We start from the raw sequence: 18,949 nt of genomic DNA, 5'->3' as shown, positions 1-18,949 counted from the left end.
TTTGGGGGGACTCTGTTCTTGTCCCTCAGGGTGGGGAGGTCCTGGGGAGGGGGTCCCATGGCCAGGGGACACCAGCAGCTCCTTCCTGGCCACCCCAGAGCCACATCCCTGCATCCATGGTGGTACCGGGGGGGTGCAAGCAGAGTCCCCTTGGGAACAGCCCCGGAGACTGGGGGGGACACAGAGGGGTCCCCCGTGTCCCCGGGGGTGGCTGAGCACCCAGCTGCTCATCCTCGGGGCCCCAGCACAGGATCGGGCCCCTCCATCCCTCCAGCAGGGGCAGCGGGGGTTGGGGTGTCCTGGGAGCCCCCAGACTGGCTGTGATGTGTTACTATGTGTGTGCTCCTGTGTGTAAGCGTGTTGTAAGCATGTTGTAAACATGTGCAAGCGTGTGTATGTGCTGAACCAGGCAAGCCAAACCAGCCAGGGCTCTGTGGGGAGCAGGAGCTCCCTGCCATGTCCCCCAGCACCACTGGGGAGGATTTAGTCACAACTGGGGAGGGTCCTCCCCAGAGCAAACCAGTTCCCCAGGCACTGGGGAAACTGGAGGGATAGTGGGGCAAGCCTGGGCTTTGAGTCACTGTGTGCAAAGGGAGGGAGGAGGGATGGGGCAGGCTGCAGGGACAGGGATGGGCTCAGACACAGCACCTGGGGGTGTCCCAGGAGGGTGCAGGGGAGTTCCTGCTGTCGCCCTCCCTCCAGACAGGGGCAATCAAGGAGGTAACAGAGAGAAGGGAACAGAAAAAAAGATGATGAAAGGCAAGAGGGATCAAACCCAGGCAGGAGGCTGATTATATGGGTGGGGAAACTGAGGCACAGCAGGAGCAGGGATATGAGATGGGTCCATCAGAGCTGTCCCAGAGCCAGGCCACCTCCCGGGCTGTGTTTTGGGGGAGCACACAGGGAGGTAACACCTGCACCCATCCCCAGATGAATTCAGGGTTCCCCCACCCCATCCCTATGGGACAGGGGGTGGCTCTGGCCACACTTGTTATGAATTTCCTGTTCTCAGCACTGGGGAGGGGGCAGTGCTGGCTACAGCTGCTTGTGCTTGGCAGTAACAGGCTGGGGTTATGAATTGGGGGAGGATTTTTTAGCACCCCAAGGAAGAGGAAAACCTCTTTTTCCCAGAGCATGGGTGAGGGGAGGAAGATGCAGGTCGATGCTTTGGGAGGTGAGGCTCAGCTGTGGGAGGAGAGGCTCTGCCTCCTCTCCCCAGCCTCCTACCCTCACCCCACTTGTTATTTGTCCCCAGCAACCCCTGGACAATTTTCTCTCCCATTGCTGTTTTCCTGTTAAAGGGGGCAAGGTTTGAACTGGGGTGGGAAAATTTAGGGAACAAGAGAAGGCTCGGGAGCCCTGGTCTGCGGGAAGCTGCTGCCTCACAGGAATATCTCTTCCAGGTATTGATTTCCCTTTATCGGAGAGCAGGAATATGGATGGGGCTGAAATCCTGATCAATTCCTGCTCGGCAGCTGATCGATCAGCTGCTGCCCAGGGGCTTTTATCAAAGGGAGCTGGGGGTGCCAAGAGTCACTGCTGAGTTTGGGCACCCTCCAGGCCAGCACTGTCCCTACTTCTCCTGACCCCCTTCCTGCCTTATCCCAAAGGCACTGGGCAACACCCCATCAGGGTCCCCCCAGTGTCCTCATCCTTCCCTCCTCCAGCACCCTGGGGACCCCCATTTCTGGTGGCAGCAGGTTGATGGCCCCACCATGGGGACCCCAGAGCCCCAAACCCAGGCACCCCCTCCACCCCCCCTGGAGCTGGAAAGCAGCCCCGGGGGAACATTTGTGGGGTGTTGGGAAGGAGCTGCCTGGACAGAGCATCCTTGGGATCACATCTGTGTCTCTGATATCTTGTTGCACCCCCAATTCTGTGTCCCCAGTGCTGGATGGTACTGGAGCATCCCTCAACCCTGGCTGGGCTCATTAGAGACACGGGAGGAGTGGGGGGCTGGCGAGGGGGAGGAGTGGCTCTGTGGCCTCTGTTATTGATTGCTGTGTAGCCAAAGGTCAGCAGAGAGCATGCAAGGACAGAGAGGAGGGAGGTGGGTGGCTTTGGGATGTGAGGGGCTCACTGTGGGCACCGAGGCAACTGCCAGGTGTGGTGAGGTCCAATTGCAGAGCCACTGATCCCCACTGTGCCTCAGGTTCTTCCCCAGCACCTTGGGTGGTGAGGTTGTGGTCAGCAGCACCCTGGGCTGTGCAGGGGAGGAAGGAAGGGCTGGGGGGGGTCTGTGCCCACCAGAGGGAGGTGGAGGTGGTCTTGGTAGGCTGGGGGGGGTCTGAGGAGGTTTGTGTGTGTCCATGTGTCAGTGGGCTGGGCAGGGAAGAGCCTGGGTGCTCCCTGCTGGGGACTGAAGGGTGGGTTTGAGCTGGGTTTGAGCTGGGTTTGAGCTGGGTTTGAGCTGGGTTTGAGCCGGTTTTGAGCCGGTTTTGAGCTGGTTTTGAGCTGATCTCCACTGTTCTGCCAGGCAGGTGGTGATGGTGACTGTGCTGAGGAGTGGCACTGGAGTCACAGCCACCGTGACACCATTCCCAGGGCCCTTCAGCCCACAGTGGGCTTCAACACGTTGAAGACACCACCCCAGCACGGTGAGGACACCACTCCCCATCTCTGCCAGAACCATGATCCACACGCCCAGATTTTTCACACCGCTGGGGCCTCATCCTGCCGGGATCAGCACCCGGCGGTGGAACCAGAGCTCAGCAGCTCCCAAGCAGCCCCGTCACACGGGTCCGTGGTGCAGCGGCAGCAGCGCTGGGCTCTGGCAGAGCTTTGCCCCGGCCATGCCACAAGGGGGGAGATTTACCGCTGTCAGAGCCGGGGCCAGAGGTCAGCAGGGGTCAGAAAGTCCATTTCACCGAGGTCACTGTCCACTTCTTTCAATCTAATGAAGCCATTATTTGTGAAAGCAGCCGCTTAGCCGGCTACTCCCTTGAAGCTGAGTAGGGCACAGCGACCAGCTCTGAAAGAACAGGAAGGAGTCCCCTTCCCTCTGCCATTCAAGAGAACCCCGCCCACCCCCCCCCCACCCCCCCCCCCCCCAAAAAAAAAAGACCCCATTAAATACACCACATGGAGAAATACGACGTGAGGCTGTGTCGCCGGAGCTGGGGGATGTAACCGGGAAGCTGCCTGGAAGTTCCACCCTCGGGGATGTGGCTGCGATGCTTGGGTGGGGAAGCACCGAGGGTGGGCAGAAAACATGGGGTGGTGCCGAGAAACTTGGTGCTGAGTTTAAAAATTGCCACAGGAAAGGGGCTCAGGAAAGAGTCAGCCGGTCCCTCCTCCCCTCCCTCGGGAAGGGGCTGAGCAGGGAAGGGGGGTGAGCACAGCAGGACGGAGCTGTGCAGAGGGATCTCCCGCAAAAATCCGTTGGTTGGTTTGTTTGGTTTTTACTCCTTTCCTCTCCCCCCGATTATCCCGCAACAGAGAGGAGAACGAGGATCAACTCGTCCCGCTGCCCTGGTTCTCGCCGGCCAGGAGGGGGGGCCAGACACAGCCCGGCTTCCGCAGCTGCCGGGACGGTCCCGCCGTGGATCCCCACCCGGGATGGCCGTGGGTGCTGCGGGGAGAGGGAGAGCCTGGAGGCGAGTGAGCGTGACCACGCACCGTGGTTTCTGTCTTGCCAAGACTGTTCCAAACAGTCCCGTGGCCCCGGGATCCGGAGGCTGCCGGAGCCTGCTGATGGGAGGGAGTGGGGATCCCGGTCTGTGCCCGGCTGGACTTTGCTTCCCTGCTGTCCGCTCCGTGGTTTGGGGGCCTTGAGTCAAGACCGATGTGAACAAAGCCGCACTGGAAGTTCTTCCCTCTGCCCTGTCTACCCCCGCGAAAAACGGTGTAAAAATGAGGTGAGGCCCTGTGAGTGTCATGGGTGTTATTAACGCTGCTGTTCTGGGGGGCAGCAAAGGCACCTCTTGCTTCCCCTGCAGGCCCCGGGTTCTGCACTGTGGGAGCTGGCAGAGCCCTTGTGTGGTGGGTCAGCTGCCCCTTCCCAAAGGTTCACCCACTTCACTGCCCTCGGGGTGCCCAGGAAGAGAAAATACACCCTGCTCCTCTGCCATCACCCCAGCCCCGTGGGTGGGAGCGTGGTGGGGGTGCTCGGCTCTGTGGGAAAGGGGCAACACAGAGACCCCCAGGTGTACGGGGAAACTCGGTGGCGGGTAGGGAGTGTGCGGGGCAGGAGGAAGAGGAGGAGGAAGAAGGGCAGGAGGAGGAAAAAGGACAGGAGGAGGAGGGGCGGGAGGAAGGGAGGGTCCCGGGCCTGCTCAGGACCCTGGACAGCGGCTCCGTTCAGCACCATGGTCAGCGCCGCCCCCCCCCCAATCCCCTCCCCTCCATCGCCCTCGCGCGCCTTGACCCCACGCGGGATTTTCCCGGCGTGTCCCTTCGAGTGACACCACAGACCGGGGGTTCCCTCGGGGTGACACTGCTGTCCCCCACCCTGCCCACTCCCCCTCACAGTGCTCCCGCCCAGCGGCACCGCGAGTCCCGCGTGGGGCGGCCGCGCTCACCTCAGCTGCCAACACCCCCCCCCCCAGACCACGATGGATTCACCCCGATTTGGGAGCGGGACACAAACCTCCCCTCCCAGGTCACCCCACACCGGCCGGAGGAGCTGCGGGAGGCGCTGTCCCCCCACGGGCCGGGGCGGCCGCGGGGCATTGTCCGCCCGCCGGAAATGGAGCCGCTGGTCACTCGCCCTTTGTCCCCTCCCGGCCCCGGGGGGCGACATCCCCCCTCCCCCGCTGTGCCCCCCCCTTTGCCGCCGGCACCGCCTCGGCACCGCTCTCCCGCTGGTGGGAGGGCAGCCTGTGCCGCCGGGCCGGGAGGGGGGGGTACGGCATGGGGGGGTGGAGGGGGGGGTGGAGGGGGCACGGCCCCGGGAGGGGAGGGTGCGGGACGCGGGGGGTGCGCGGAGTGGGGCGGGGGGCTAAGGAAGACCCTGGTGTCCCGGATCCGTCCCCGCTTCCCGCCCAACCCCCCCTCGGTGCTTCAGCCCCGTTCCCGGTGTCCCAGGGCTTGCAGGTGGCTCCGCTGCACTGCGGGGGGACCTGACGGGGGGCAGCTGGGGGGCGGGAGGGGCGCGGAGAAACGGGGTGAAACTCCCCTCCAGCCCTCGGGAGAAGGAGGGGGAGCGGGGATCCCGGTCTGTGGCACCTCCTCACACCCTCCCGGGGGGGTCACGTCTTCTCTTGACAGGTGGCCTCGCCCCCTAATTGGGGGGGGTGGTGGTCAATCCACACCCCCCCCTCTGCAAATCCCTCCCGGAATGTGTCGCTATTACCGGGGAAGGGGGGGGTGTTAATTAGGATCACGTGGGGGCGGGATGGCGGAGCGGGGCCCGGCGCCCCCCGGCCCTGCGGGTGGGTCCTGGGGGGTGGGGGTGAGGGTGGGGGGGGGCGGGGGCTGCTATTGTCTACGAGAATTTGGGAGCCTTTGAAAAAACCCTCCCGCTCCCTCCCACCCCTATTGTTGGAGTGAAGATGGAGTCAAACCTCTCCCGGCTCCCTCCCGGCGGGGTCTAAGCTGGTTTTTTTTTTTTTTTTTTTTTTTTTGGTTTGGGTTTTTTTTTTTTGGTTTTTGTTTTTGGTTTTTTTTTTCAGGGATTTTTCTTTCCTTTTTCCTTTTTTTTTTTTTTCCTTTTTTTTTTTTTTTTTTTTTTTTTCCTTTTTTTTTTTTTTTTTTTTGGCTGGGCTGATACCCTCAAAGCTGGCCGGGGAGGAGGAGGCGGTAACAGCCACAACTCGGAATTTGCAAGCGAGTGTCGGGATGGGGTCTGTTTCCAACCAGCAGTTTGCAGGTTAAGTTATATTATTGTCGCAGCCCGCCTCGGCTCCGCGATTATTAATAACAGGGGCAGAGCCCGGCCGGGGGGCTCAGGGACACCACCCCCACCCCCCCCGGCCCACCCAGCCCCGCTGCCCCCAGCAGCGCGGTCGGGCCCGCCGAGAGCTCTCACACGCTGTAGCTCTGAGGGGCTTGGGGAGGAGGATATTTATATTTTTTTTCAGCCTCACCAGCTTCAGGATGAGCCCAGAAGTTTGGGGCCTGTGGCAGCGGCTGGGGTTGTTTGGGGGTGGGGGGCTCCCCAGACATCAGGGGGATGCTGACGGCAGGGGAGAGACTTTCTCCAGCGTGGTTTGTTGGGGGCAGGGGGATTTCGGGTTGGTATTTTGGGGAAGTTTTTCCTTTTTTTGTGTGTGGTTTTTTTGTTGATTTTTAATTTGGGAAGGTTTTTTTTCCTTCTTTTTTTTTTTTTTTTCTTTTTTTTTTTTTTTTTTTTTTCGGATTGGGGTTTTTTTTGGTTTGGGTTTTTTTGTAGTTTCTTCCACCCAGTTTTTAAAAAATTGTATATGTCGTTTTTAACGTTTTTAAGGACAAAACGGATTTAGGCCCCCCCTCCCCACCCAGACCCTGGGTCATGCGGGCAGGAGCTCCCTTCTTTCCCCCCGGCTCCCGGGGCGATCCCCAGGCACACGTGGAGGCACAGCTGGCTCTGGGGAGCAGTGGGGTGTTCTGAGGTTTGGTGGATTTGTTGGGTTTTTTGGTTTTGGTGTGGTTTTTTTTCCTTTTTCAATCTGGAGAACCCCAGCGGGCTCTGGGGCTCCTGCTGCGGGGCTGTTGGGCCGGGGTGGGGGGGACGCTTCCCGTCGGCTCAGCTGCTCTTTGGGTCTCTCCCCAGGTGCGAAGCCGGGCGAGGAACCGGCTGGAGATTCACCCAAGGCTGAAAACGAACCCCAACCCCTACACGGCTCCGGCATCTGTAAGTGGTTCAATGTCCGCATGGGATTCGGTTTCCTCTCCATGACCGCCAAGGGCGGCGCGACCCTCGACTCTCCCGTCGATGTCTTCGTGCACCAGGTACGGGACCGGATCCCTCGTGGGGAGGGAGGAAAGGGTGTGGGTGTGGGTGTGTGTGTGTGTGTGTGTGTGTGTGAAGTCCTTCGTACTCCGCGTAAGGATGTGAGATGGGATGGGAACCCCCACACCTCCTCCACGCGAAGTCACCGTCCCCCCACGCCCCGTCCGCTCCATCACGTTATTCCGGGGGGTACCGGGACCTCCCGGGCTCCTTTTCCCGGAGGGTGGCGAAGGGCAGGCACAACCGCTGGCCTCGGGGCTTCTCCCTGGGGACCGGCTCTGTAAGATGAGCTGCCAGCGATTTAATTTTCCCATCCTGGGTCCCTGGGGAGCCCCTTGGTGCTGGATCCAGGGGAGCAGGTGCCCGCGGGATGTGTCGGAGCAGGCATGCTGCTCACCCCACCGAGGATCCCGGGAAAGAAATGGTTTTCCCTGGATACAGGGTCCTAGGAGCCCTGAGCCAGGCGAGGATGCGGAATTGGGCAGGACTGGGCTTTCCCCAGCTGTGGCTTATCCCTGGAGGAGAGGGTTTGGGTTGTGCGTGACACAAAGGCGTGCGGGGTAGGGGCTATGTGTCCCTCCTGGATCCTGTAGGATGGTGACAGTCTCGTGTCCAGATTTGATCCAAAATCACCGTGTTGAGGGGGGGAAACCCCAGGCGTGTCGGTGATCCTGCACCGAAGGAAGTTGTGGATTCGCGTTTGCGGCTGCTTGAACCCCTCCTCGACTTGTGGGGAGGGGGATCTGCTGGGGGACCCCACTGAGGGGCTTGGAACTGGTGCCCAACTGGGGCAGCGCTGGGAGCTCGGCACAGGTCTGCGTGGGAAGGGGTCTGTGTGACGAGCGTGTCCCGTGTTCCCAAGCCCCGGCAGAGCAGCGGCCACCAGGGCTGGGGAGCAAAGAGGGCTCTGGCATCTCTGTTGTGAACACGAGTGGGTTTTGGGGTACGGTTGGGAGCAGCTACACGAGAGGCTGAGGCAGCACATGTGCCCGTTTTGGATCAGCTGTTTTCTGTGGCTGCTGCTTTCCGGGGGGTCCAAATCCCCCCAAATAGGAGTTTGTTTCATGATGGGCTGGGGGTGCAGAACTGAGCCCCCCATGGCTGTGCGGGGCTCCCGGGGGTCTCTTCCCCCGTGCTCCTGCAGGATAACAGAGGTTTGGCACGGGAATGATGACCAAGGGAGAAGAAAATCCCTTCTTCACCTTTGGTACGGTGAAAGCGCCTTGGTAGGAGGTCCCGTCCCGGAACGGAAAGGCGGCTGGGCTTGGAGAGGAGGGCTTCAAATCAGCCAGTGAAAACCGAGATCCTGGTGCTCTCCAGAGAGAGAGCAAATGGGTCTTTGCATCTCAATGGAGCACAGCGGGACCCAGCGCCCTTGGGAGGAAGGCTCCCGCCCTCCCTGCCTTCTCCTGGGGGTTTATTGCCCCCAGACAGTCTGGTTTCCTGATTGCTGTAGCTCACATTCCTGCAGGAAAAGATAATTAGCTGGGATGACTCTGCTGGGAGCATCCCACCGCCTAGGGAGAGGTGCAGCCTCCCCGTGGTCCCCATTTTTTCGGCTCGGGGGGATCCAGGGGGTCCCTTGTGCCGGGACTCACGGCGAACGCCGGGTAAAAATGGGAGAGCAAAATCTGGGGGGGGTTCCCCTGCCTGAGGAACCGGCAGGGTGCTGCACCCAGTGAGGGGCTTTGCAGCACCAGAAGTGGGGGGGCTTGGGGCTTATGTCGAGTTTCTCCTCCAGGTCGGGCTCCTGCCCAGCCCCTTGGCGGCCCGAAATCACTGTTTGCCTGCAGAGAAGCATCCAGGGCTGATGCTGGGGGTGGCGGGGGGGGGTGTCTCCCACCACTGAGCATCCCAACACCACCTTAGCACCGGCTCGTATTTAGAGAAGGGACCAAACTCGCGTACCCAGCCCAGCCTCGCTGCTTTTGGGTGGCTCATTGGGGAACGGAACCTTCTGAACCATCCCATCCCCCTTGAATGCTTCCCAAGAGATGGTACCGGCTCTGCTTCTCTGGGGATGGAGTTGGGCTTGGGAGGGCAAAACCCAGCACCCGTTTTGGGGGGGAGAGACACACACAGCATTTGGGCTCCCACCCCGAAAAAAAAAAAAAAACAAAAAAACCCAAAAAAACAGCCGTGGGTTTTAACAGCCCTGAGCCCACCATAACCCGCTCCCTCCCCTCTTCATTTACATATGTGAATGATGACCCACAGGAAGTAATTGTGGGAGAAAGAAGGGAATTGGCCTCTTTAGATCTATTAAATCACTTTATTACAGGAACCAGGTCTGAATGGCCCCGCTCTGCAGGGAGCGAGTCTCCATCTCCCTCTCCCTTTATCTGATCACAAAGAGATTAAAATCTCGGCAGGACAAGCAACTAACAGGGCTCCTCGGGGCTGCCTTTCCCTGGCTTTGTGAGCTAAAAATGAGGCATTTGGGTTCAAATGCCTCCCCTGGGTACTGGAGATGGATTCATCTGGGGGCTGTGAGGAGACAGTGGGGGGATGAAGCAGGGAGGAGGGGAGCGGGGAGGTGAAGGTCTGAACAGCCCCCGTGAAGCGCTGGGGGTGTCGAGGTGACAGAAATCAAACTGCTGAAGGCCCCAAAGCCGCGGTGGTCCCCTGGGGATGTGGCTCCTGGGCTCTCGGTGGCTCTGGGCATCACCTACAGGAGTGTGAAGCTGCTGGGGAAGGCAACCTGGGAAAGGGAGAGGAGCAAATCTGGGCACTCCGTGGTCTCTGTCTCGGTGCCACCGGCCAGAGCAGGAGGGGTGAGCACAGCCCAGCACTGCCAGGGCTTGCAGCCCATCCCCAAAGCTGGCCCCACTAGCCCTGGCTCTGAGCCTCTGTGTCCTGAGGCTCTGCTCTGTGTCCTGTCTCTGAGAGCTTCTCCAAGCCCACAGGTCTAAATCCTCGATGAAAGCAAAAAAATTAGTTGGGTTGGGTTTGTTTGTGTGTGTGGTTTTGTTGTGGGCTTTTTGGTGGTTTTGTTTGGTTTTTGTTTGGTTTTGGTTTTTTTTGGTTTGGTTGCTTTTTTGTTGTTGTGTTGTGGTTTTTTTTTTAATATATAATTTGGCAAGACAACTTCTGGGCACCAGTGTTGGCATTTGGTGGCATCTTGGTGATGTGGTCTCAAGTGTCCTTGTTGGCACCCCTGCCTGTGGTTAGACCTCCTGGGTCTGTTAGGCTTCCCCAGGGCATGGAGGGGGCTTCAGTCCCCCCACAGTCCCCTGCTGTCCCCTGCTGTCCCCAGGAGCCTCGCAGGGGTCCGGGCAGGGGACAGGGCAGAGTGGGGGTGTTGGCTGCTGTTCAGCCAACCTGAGCTGTCACCCACCTGCACCCATGTTGTCCCCCTGCACACAGACAGGAACAGAGCCACGAGCATGACATGAAGGCTTTAAAAAAAATGAAAATAAAGAGCACGTGTTTGGAGACAGCTCCATCCTTGACTGTGCAGCAGGACAGGGGCACAGGGAGGGAATTTCTCCATCGGGGAGCAGGGTCCAGCCTTCCCGTGGGGTCTTCTGTTGCCTTTCCCCCGGGCTGGAAGGGGGACACCCCTCTGAGAGCAGGGGTTGGGTTACTGGGTGCTGAGATGCCTGAGGGGACAGAGGACACTCCGGATATCTCTTTTTTTCCTCTTTCCCGTGTGCATCGATCCTGCCTTGGCTCTCCGGGACTGCGGTCACCCCGCAGCACTGGGTGGGCACCCTGGGGTGCTGGCAGGACCTGGTTATGCGTGTCCCAGGGGTAGAAACAGCAGGTCAGCATCCCTGCTTTGGAGGGGGGGAGGGATAGAAGCAATTTTTTTCTTTGCAGTTGTTTTTTGTTTTGTTTTGGTGTTCATTTTTTTGTTTTGGTGTTGGTTTTTTTTCCGGTTGTTTGGATTGGTTTTGGTTTGGTTTTTTAGTTTGTTTGTTTTTAAATAACCGCTGCAATAAAATCCTGTGGTGCTTGTGCGCCAAGGTCCTGATGGCAAATAGTGAAAGAGAGCGGCTTTATTCCACCCCTGAGACTCCCATAAGACGCGCACATACACACACACAAAAAAAAAAAAAAAAAAAGCCTCCTGTCTCTGTCTAAAGATTAACTGATGGCTGGAGGCACATCCCTTCCCCCAGCTCCCTCGCTCAGCCTCAGGGCGAGGGGCAGGGAGAGAAAACACCCTTAAATGGTCTTCCAGATAAAAAAAGCCCAAATGAATGGGATCGCTCCTGTTGGAGCCTGGGAGGGATGGGAACGGAGCCTGGGAGGGCTGGGATGGTGCCGCTGGCTTGGCGAGCTCCTCTCCCTGCTGCCCCCAGCTCTGCTGTTTTCTTTTCCCTCTTTCCTTGGTCCTCGGGATAAATGGGATGAAGCTGAAATCGTGGATGGAAGGTGCATTGCTTCTCCCGGCCGTGTCCTGGCTTTAATATGGGAGGATAAAATTACTATGCAGCAGCTAATCCTAATGAAGTGCCCCCTGGGATGCACTGCGAAGGGTTTGGTACCCTCAGGGTGGGGGAAAATACAACTGCAGGAGCTGAAGGTGTGGAGTTTGGGCAGACAGTTGTTGGATTAAACACCTTGTAGGTACTTTTTAAATGGAATTAGTATCTAGTGTTTAATTTTGCTGGCTTACAAGGGAAAATTAAGAGCCAACGTGAACGTTGATACTTTGGCAGGAAAGACTTTGTTTTTCTTTTCCTGGAACTGGGGAAAGAAAAAAAACCCTTGTGGATGTTGCACCAGATGACAGCAGGGAGAGACTGGAAAACCCTGGTGATGTTTTATTAACCCCCCCCCTGTGCTCTCTGCAGTGGGATCCCACAGGCATCTCCCTATTTATCCCTTCTCCAAACCCCCAGAGCTGGGGCAGGACCCTTATTCCCAAGCAGCTGAGCTGCAGGATGGGACCGTGGAGCTATTCCTGCTCTGAGCTGCACAAAACAGCAGCAAAGGGTTCCTCAGGGCTTGGACTGGCACTGGCAGAAGATTTACTGCTGGTCTGGGGAGAGGGAAGGGCTTTTCAGGCCCAGGCTGTGGAGGTAAAGGGACATTTCCCTTGATGCTGGGGGCTTGGGTCACTGCTGGGTGTTGGCAGAGCCTGAGCCTGCTGAAAGCTGCTGCTGGGGCTGGATGCAAGAGATTTCTTCTGCTGGGAGCTGGGCTGGGGCTGAACCTCCCAGTGGGATCCCGATGGCATCAGGGTGGCAATCAGGGCCAAAAAACCTGGGTGGATCCCTGCACACTACGTTCTTCCTGGTGCAGGAGCCGAGAAGGGGCAGCTCTGCTCTGGCTGTGCTGAGCCTGAGCCCCGCGGGGGGCTGAGGGCTGGGATTGCTTCCCTGGGGACATCTGTGTCCCCTGGGATGGGGTCCTGGGGTTCTGTGGGCTGCTGCATAGCCCCAGCTGGAACAAAATGAGGGATTTCTTGGATGAGGGTGCTGTGGCTCTGGTGATAGGGGCAGCACGGTGGCTGAGGGGCTCTGGGCAACATGTGGGTGCAGGCTGAGTGCAGGGGACCACAGTTGGGGTCACCTCATCCTGCAGGCAGAGGTTGGGTGAAGTGGTGACCTCTGGGGGCTCAGCCACCCATCCCTGTGACTGCTTCCGGGGGGGGGGGGGGGAGGGTGTCAATCTTCCCTGGCCCCCATGGGCTGCCCCCCCTCTGTGAAGTGAGGGGAAACTGAGGCACGGGCACTGGTTGCAGCTGCCTGAAACTCCCCGGGCACGGCCTGGCCGTCCCCTTGGCACAATCTGGCATCGCTGCTCGTGTTGCCACAGCCGGTGACAAGCCAGCATCCCAACCCCTGCTTATTTTCCGAGGGACTGGAGTTGCAGCAGCTCCCGCGCTGGTGGGAGGCGAGGTGCAGCGGCTGCTCCGCCCCAGGCCCCTCCGGACACAAAGCTGGTTTGATTGAGTGGCCGGAGCTGGCTGGGAATAAACGTCCCCTTGTGTCGCGCTGGGGAGGCCACGGGGACAATGGTGACCCCGGGGCTGGCCGAGCCCCTCCGGAGCCTGGCAGGGTGGCTGGGGGTGGAGGTTTTCAGTTTTGGGGGGGAGCAATGGGAGGATTTGGGGTGCTCCAGGGTATCAGCCCTGCCCGGAGGGGAGGCAAGGCCAGCGCTGGGAGCTGTGATGAGGGATTTGGGAGGAAGAGGAGGGATGAAGGCACCCACGTGCAGGTGGGGAAGGGGTGAGGGACACCCAGTGCTGCTGTTTCTTTGTCTGCCCTAAAGAACCGTGGAGCTGCTTGGAAGTGGTATGAGGGGAAAAGGGGATGAGGGGACAAGCAGAGAGGTGCCCGTGGTGTCACTCGGTGAGGGGGTGGCTGGGGGGGGGACTGAGAGCTCTGCAGAAGCCGTGGTGGCTCTGCCGCTGTTCCATGTCCCACCGGTTAACTGGAGCCCGATGATAACAAGTGAGCTCCTTGCTCTGGGATGTGCTTTAGTTCGGTGATGAGGATGGCGACGCTTTGTCATCCCGAGCCTAGAGGGAGCCTGGGGTCACCCTCCATCCATCCCTTCCCCCCACACCAAACCCACCGAACTCCTCCCTGGGACCCAGACCCCAAACCCCAGCACCCGCAGCGGGCGAGCCGGGCGCAGGGCTGAGGGGCTGCAGGGGGTCAGGGGGGCCGCGGCCGTGCCGACCACCCTTCCTCCCCCCGCCGGAGCATGGAACTCCTGGAATTTGGGCAGCGGGAGAGCGGCTGCCGCCGGCCCTTTGTTCTCTCTGGCCGGTGGCTCCCGGCCCTGGCCCTCCCCTGCGCTCCCCCCCATCCCCAGCATCCCCGGCTCGCTCCAATCCCCCCCTTCCTCTCTTTATTTTTTTGGGGGTGGGGGAAAAGAGGGGGGGGGGGGGGGGGGGGGGGAGTTGTGAAGAGGCCTGGGAAGGCTCCGGGCTTTGTGTGTGGTGTGGGCCAGGGGCTCTGGGCCCCTTCCTTTCAGATGCAGGAGGTATGCAGCTAATTCAATGGGCTGCAGTTTGATTACCTATCTGATAACAGAGGAATGCCAGCAATGTGTGTGTTTTGGGAAGGGGGCAGGGGGGATGCGCAGGGACCACCAGCCACTCTGCAGCTCACATCAAAAGGCTGTGGGGAGGAGGATGAGGCAGAGAGGGGGGGGGGGAGAAAGAGCTGGGGTGCCCCGGCCGCTGCCCCCCACCCCCTTCCCCGGGGAGAGGGCGTTTCCTTTGGCCTTTTGGAGGAGAGAACCGGAGCAGGGAAGGGGCTGGTTGTCATCCTCACCCGTTCCTGGAAAATAAATCGCTTCCCCCCCACCCCCTGATCATGTTGCAACAGCTTCTGCACCATCTTTCCTCTTCCTTGAAACGGGGATGAAGGAAACCCCGGCACCGGGGGGGCACAGCAGTTTGGCTGCCCGTGGGTGATGGTGTGGGCTGTGCAGGGGGGGCCATGTCCATGCTTTGGGGTCCCCTTTTCACGGCTGGGCTTTGAATCCTGAAGTTTGGGGCTGAGTGCCTGGGAGTTTTCATCTGGGCAGTGTAAACACAGCGGGGAGGGCTGAGGCTGCAACCCCCCCATCCCAGATAAGGAGCTCTGGCTCTTGTTCCCCTGCCCCTGGAGATGCCTCCTGCACCATGGAGTGATGCTCCCTGTGGAGTGATGCTCAGCTCCTCCTGCCTCCCAAAATGCTGTGGCTGCTGCTGCACTGGGGCAAATTTCCCATCTGTGGCAGCACCCGTCACCCAAACCACCTCCCACGGGGGGTTGGAGGGGACAGTTGGGACAGGGCAGGGTTGATGTCTGACCCATGAGTCCAGGACCTCCTGTGTTGTGCTGGCAGATGCTTTGGATGCAGAGATGATCCTCAGCACAGGGGGAAGCTGAGCCTGGGGTTGGGTTGAGCAGCGTTTGGCTCTTGTGCTGAGCATGGCAGAGTGTTTGCCAGTGGTGATGGGACAGCCCAGAGCAGCCCTGTTGGGAGCCCCTGTTACATCCTTGTTGTCACCAGGGACCTCGTAGCTCATGGTTTGGCTCTTCCTTTTGGGAGCAGGAGCAGTTCAGAGAGCAAAAGTTTTTTGTGTGTCTGTCTGAACCCGATCCCAGCAGGCAAGTGGATCAGGTGGATGTGGGTGACTTGGGCCCTAGGGCACAGAAGTGACAGAAAAGCAGCAGAAAAGGAGGCCTCGTGGACTGTTCCTCAAGATCTGTCCCCACTTCTGTCACAGACTTACACAGTTCCTGCATTTCCTCCTAAAACCCAACAGCTCCATTTCTCCCCTCTCATCAGACCAGAGATTCTTTAATGTGGGGTGTTTCCACAAGGCTCCTGGCAAGATTTGGCATGGATTTGGATCTTTGGACAGGAGGCACACGGGGACTTGGGAAGCCCGGGGCAGCCACCGTGCACGTGATGGGAACGTCGGGGCCATGAATGGGGGAGATGCTCCATTCATAAACTCAGGGTCCTGCTGCAGGCACGCAGGCATTTGGCGCCAGGAATCCCCAGCCCTGCTGGAGCTGCTCCTCCCTCTGCCAGCAAATCCCCCTTAACTCTTTGCTCAGGCTCATTTAGGGCTTTGCTCACCAAAGTCCTGCTGGAATGGCTGCTGGGATGCTCCCGGGGCAAGAGACTCAGCTGCCCAGATCAGCTCCTTTAGGGATTTGTTCTGCTCAAATGGAGGGAGCTCATGGAAGTGGAGTGGGTTTTTCTATCATCTCGCAGCCCCCCCTCCCTAGCCTGGAGCTTTCTGAACTCCTGAGTTTGTTTGCACAGTGATGAGTGATGTGGTGATCCTTGGAGGGACAGGGAAATCCCAGCAGTGATAAGCCAGGAGCAAATGGCTGCCTAATTAATTATTGGAGGCAATTAAAGGATTTGAACAGAAGTGGGCTGCAGTGTAGGGGCTGGCCAGGACCCCAGGCTCACAGCACCGGCTTCCATCCTCCTGGAAAATGATGTTTAAAATGATCTTTTAGACCTCCCCGTGAGCATCCCCAACCCAGGGGGTCAGGAGGTGCAGGGGCAGCTCTTGCTCCCCAGCTTGGGGTGTTGATGGGTGAAGAGGGGGCTGGTTTGTAGAGCAGAGAGCCAGAATTGTGCAGAAAACCCTGTCAAAAATTGTGTCAGAGACAGCTTGCCAAATCAGTGAGCCCCACTCCACCCAGTGCCTCGGCTCACTGCAGGCTCTGCATTAGCAAATGGAGCTCCAGAAGTTTTAGGGAGATGAAGGTGCCTGGTTGAGCTCGGCCCCCAATATCCATCCCCTTACAAGGACAGGCCCAGGGGACATTGGAGCTCTTGTGCCATGGGTGCTGTTTTCTGGGCTGGGGCTTGTGGTGTGCCCAGAAGACACCCTGGATCTGTGCTAACTTCCATCCTTTCCATCCTTTCCCCGTGTGTCCCCCCCCTTCCCCAGAGCAAGCTCCACATGGAGGGTTTCCGCAGCCTGAAGGAGGGCGAAGCTGTCGAGTTCACCTTCAAGAAATCATCCAAAGGTTTGGAGTCCATCAGAGTCACCGGCCCGGGGGGTGTTTTCTGCATTGGGAGCGAGAGGAGACCCAAGGGCAAGAGCCTCCAGAAACGCAGATCCAAAGGAGATCGGTAAGAGCTGGTCGGGCTCTGGTCTGGGGCAGGAGCTGCGGGACCCCCTGCCCGTGGTGTGGGGATGGGCTCGGGTCCAACGGGGTGGGCAGCGACCCTGCCTCTGGGAAAGGGGCTTCCTGGGGTTGTTTAATGAGTGGCAGATGCAGCTCAGTGGGGAAAGGGCAGAGAAGCAGCAGCGAAAGGGCAGAGGTCAGGGACACCCCGGGGCAGCTGCTCCCCTCCTCTGGGGCAGCCCCGCTGGGCAGGGGTAATTTTCTGGAAGAGAAACCCTTCCTTGTGGGAAGGAAAGGGCCGGATGTCCTGGCAGCATCTCCCACGGTGTGGCTGGGAGCCCTAGGGCAAGGGTCTGGCCAGCCCTTCATCCTCCTCCTCTCCCATCCTCTTCATCCCTCCTGTGCCACTGCCCGGCTTTCCCTGTGGGTGCTGCCTGCCCCACCGGGCTGTGCTCACAAAGGGGTTTAAAATTCATTGGGAAGGAAAAGAGAAAAGGGTTGTGGCTGTTCTACGTGGGTGCAGGATTTAAAATGGACACAAAGCATCTCCTGCTGCCTGCACTGCCCCGGTGGAAGTGTCCAGCCCTGGAGAAGTCACCTTTGGGGTTGTCCCCACACTGGTGGCCGCGGTCCCTGCGACCGTTCTGGTTGGGGCTGTCAGTTGTCCCACTGCCTGTTCCTGTTCTGCTGAAGGTTGCTGTAACCCAGGGTCTGTAGACCGTGGTGGAGCCAGAAGTGTGGAAGCCCCCAGTATCCCCAGTTTTTGTCCCCAGTGTGTGGTTTGGGTGCAAGGGTTTGCTGCCATCTCCTGGGTGCTGCAGCACCGACTGAGCCCAGTCCAAACCGGTCACACTGCAGTGAGTGGGGACCAAACCCAGGGTCCCCATCCACCCGAAAAATCCATCCCAGCACCAGCTGGGACATTTTAAGCCCAGCTCTGGCTCCAAAGCCAGCTGGCTCCCAGCCACAGCGACCCTCCCGGCTTCATTGTATTTCTCCTCCCCGAATTTTTTTTTTTCTCCTCTCAACCTCCCCCACCCCCAGATGCTACAACTGTGGCGGGCTGGACCACCACGCCAAAGAGTGCAAGCTCCCACCGCAGCCCAAGAAATGTCACTTCTGCCAGAGCATCAGCCACATGGTCGCCAACTGCCCCTCCAAAGCACAGCAGTCCCCCAGCTCCCAGGGCAAACCCGCCTACTTCCGAGAGGAGGAGGAGATGCACAGCTCAGCCCTCCTCCCCGAAACCCGGGAATGATGATGGGAGGCGGGGAGGGGGCGAGGAGGGGGGAGCTTCCACCGGGATGAAAAAAGCTTTGGGCAAGGCAAGGGGGGCAGCCCCGAGGGCTGGGAGGAGGGAGGGCAGGGGGGAAAGGATGGAAAAGGGAGGATGGACAGGCTGATGGTTGGGGACCTGGTGTCCCTGCACACATCTTTTCCCTCTGCTCCCAGCCCGGGGGAGAGCCCTGCTTGAATTGGGATGGCTTGTTCCAAAAAGAGGGGGAGGCAGCACCCAAGGCACCTCTTCCAGCTCACACCAAAAAAAAAAAAAAAAAAAAAAAAAAAAAAGGAAAAAAAAAGGAAAAAAAAAAAAAGGAAAAAAAAAAAAAGCCCACTCATATTTGATTCATCTTTTCCTAACCGAAGCCAGGCAGCGGTGTCTCTGGGAGGAGGAGCAGAGGAGCAACATCTCAGGGAGGAGCTTGGGGCTCCGTGTTCTCCTGAGCTTCCAATGGGCTCTGGGAGAGCCCTGGGGGACCCTTTCCTGTGCCTGTCCCTGCCCGGGGGGGAAGCCTGGGGAGATGCTGTGGGCTGGCCCTCGGTGCAAAGATTTTCAGTTTTTCTCTGCTCGCCCCATTACTGAAAGCAGAAGAACCCAGATTTGAGCTCAGGCTGGAGGGAAATGGGGCATCTCTTGTGGCTGAGCTAACACCTGATCCTGGGCTTAGGGGAGGGCAGGTCCAAAGAAAAAATGCTCTTTGGGTTTGTTTGGTTTTTGTCCCTAGAAGCTTTCCCAAGTGCCAGCCCAGAGAGCACAAGGTGGGGTGTGCAGCCAGCTCTCCCCTTCTAAGGCTTCTCCCTGCCTCCAAAATGGGGAGCAGGAGGGCTTCGTGGGCTGGAAATCCCTCTTGGCAAAGCCTCGGGTGCTGCCCAGGGGGCAGAGGTGGCTCCAGGAGATGCTGCTGGCAGCGTTTCCCTCGGGAGCTGATCTGGAGCTGTTCCCAGATCGGGCAGATCCGCTCCTGGCTCGATCCAGGCACCAACCTGAGTCCTTCCCGTGGGCTCTGGCTCAAACCCACCCAGGACAAAACCAACACCTCTGCTCCATCCACCCCTCCCACGCTCCAGAAACCCCCAGCTCCTGGGCTGAGCCTCCTCGAGGGCAGAGGAAAAAGATTCAGGGGGGGCTTTATCAGCTGCTGTCCCTCCTCCCCTGGGGCCCCCCAAGTCTTGCCTTTATTTATTGGCCTTGGTGGACAAACCCTCTCCTGGGGCAGCCTCCCCGGCCGTGCCAAAGCCAACA

At 59.2% G+C, this 18,949-nt stretch overlaps 1 protein-coding gene across 1 annotated transcript; it reads left to right on the top strand.

Annotated features, from left to right (window-relative positions):
- The first annotated feature begins 5,685 nt into the window (after nt 1–5,685).
- Nucleotides 5,686–17,760, top strand: LIN28A (lin-28 homolog A). Its single transcript, XM_071767971.1, has 4 exons — nt 5,686–5,809; nt 6,692–6,870; nt 16,245–16,429; nt 17,470–17,760. The coding sequence occupies exons 1-4, from the start codon at nt 5,779–5,781 to the stop codon at nt 17,681–17,683; spliced, it is 609 nt and encodes a 202-aa protein (XP_071624072.1). The 5' UTR covers nt 5,686–5,778; the 3' UTR covers nt 17,684–17,760.
- Nucleotides 17,761–18,949: the final 1,189 nt, after the last annotated feature.

Source organism: Heliangelus exortis, chromosome 24 (assembly GCF_036169615.1).
Source record: "Heliangelus exortis chromosome 24, bHelExo1.hap1, whole genome shotgun sequence".
Taxonomy (NCBI): domain Eukaryota; kingdom Metazoa; phylum Chordata; class Aves; order Apodiformes; family Trochilidae; genus Heliangelus; species Heliangelus exortis.
The sequence above is the reverse complement of the archived record's forward strand: the minus strand, read 5'-3'. Positions and strand labels throughout refer to the sequence as shown.

Coding starts and splice junctions, on each gene's coding strand:
- LIN28A (XM_071767971.1), top strand. CDS start 5,779: ATGGGGTCTGTTTCCAACCAGCAGTTTGCAG. Junction 6,871..16,244: donor TCGATGTCTTCGTGCACCAG/GTACGGGACCGG, acceptor CCCCTTCCCCAG/AGCAAGCTCCACATGGAGGG. Junction 16,430..17,469: donor CGCAGATCCAAAGGAGATCG/GTAAGAGCTGGT, acceptor CCCCACCCCCAG/ATGCTACAACTGTGGCGGGC.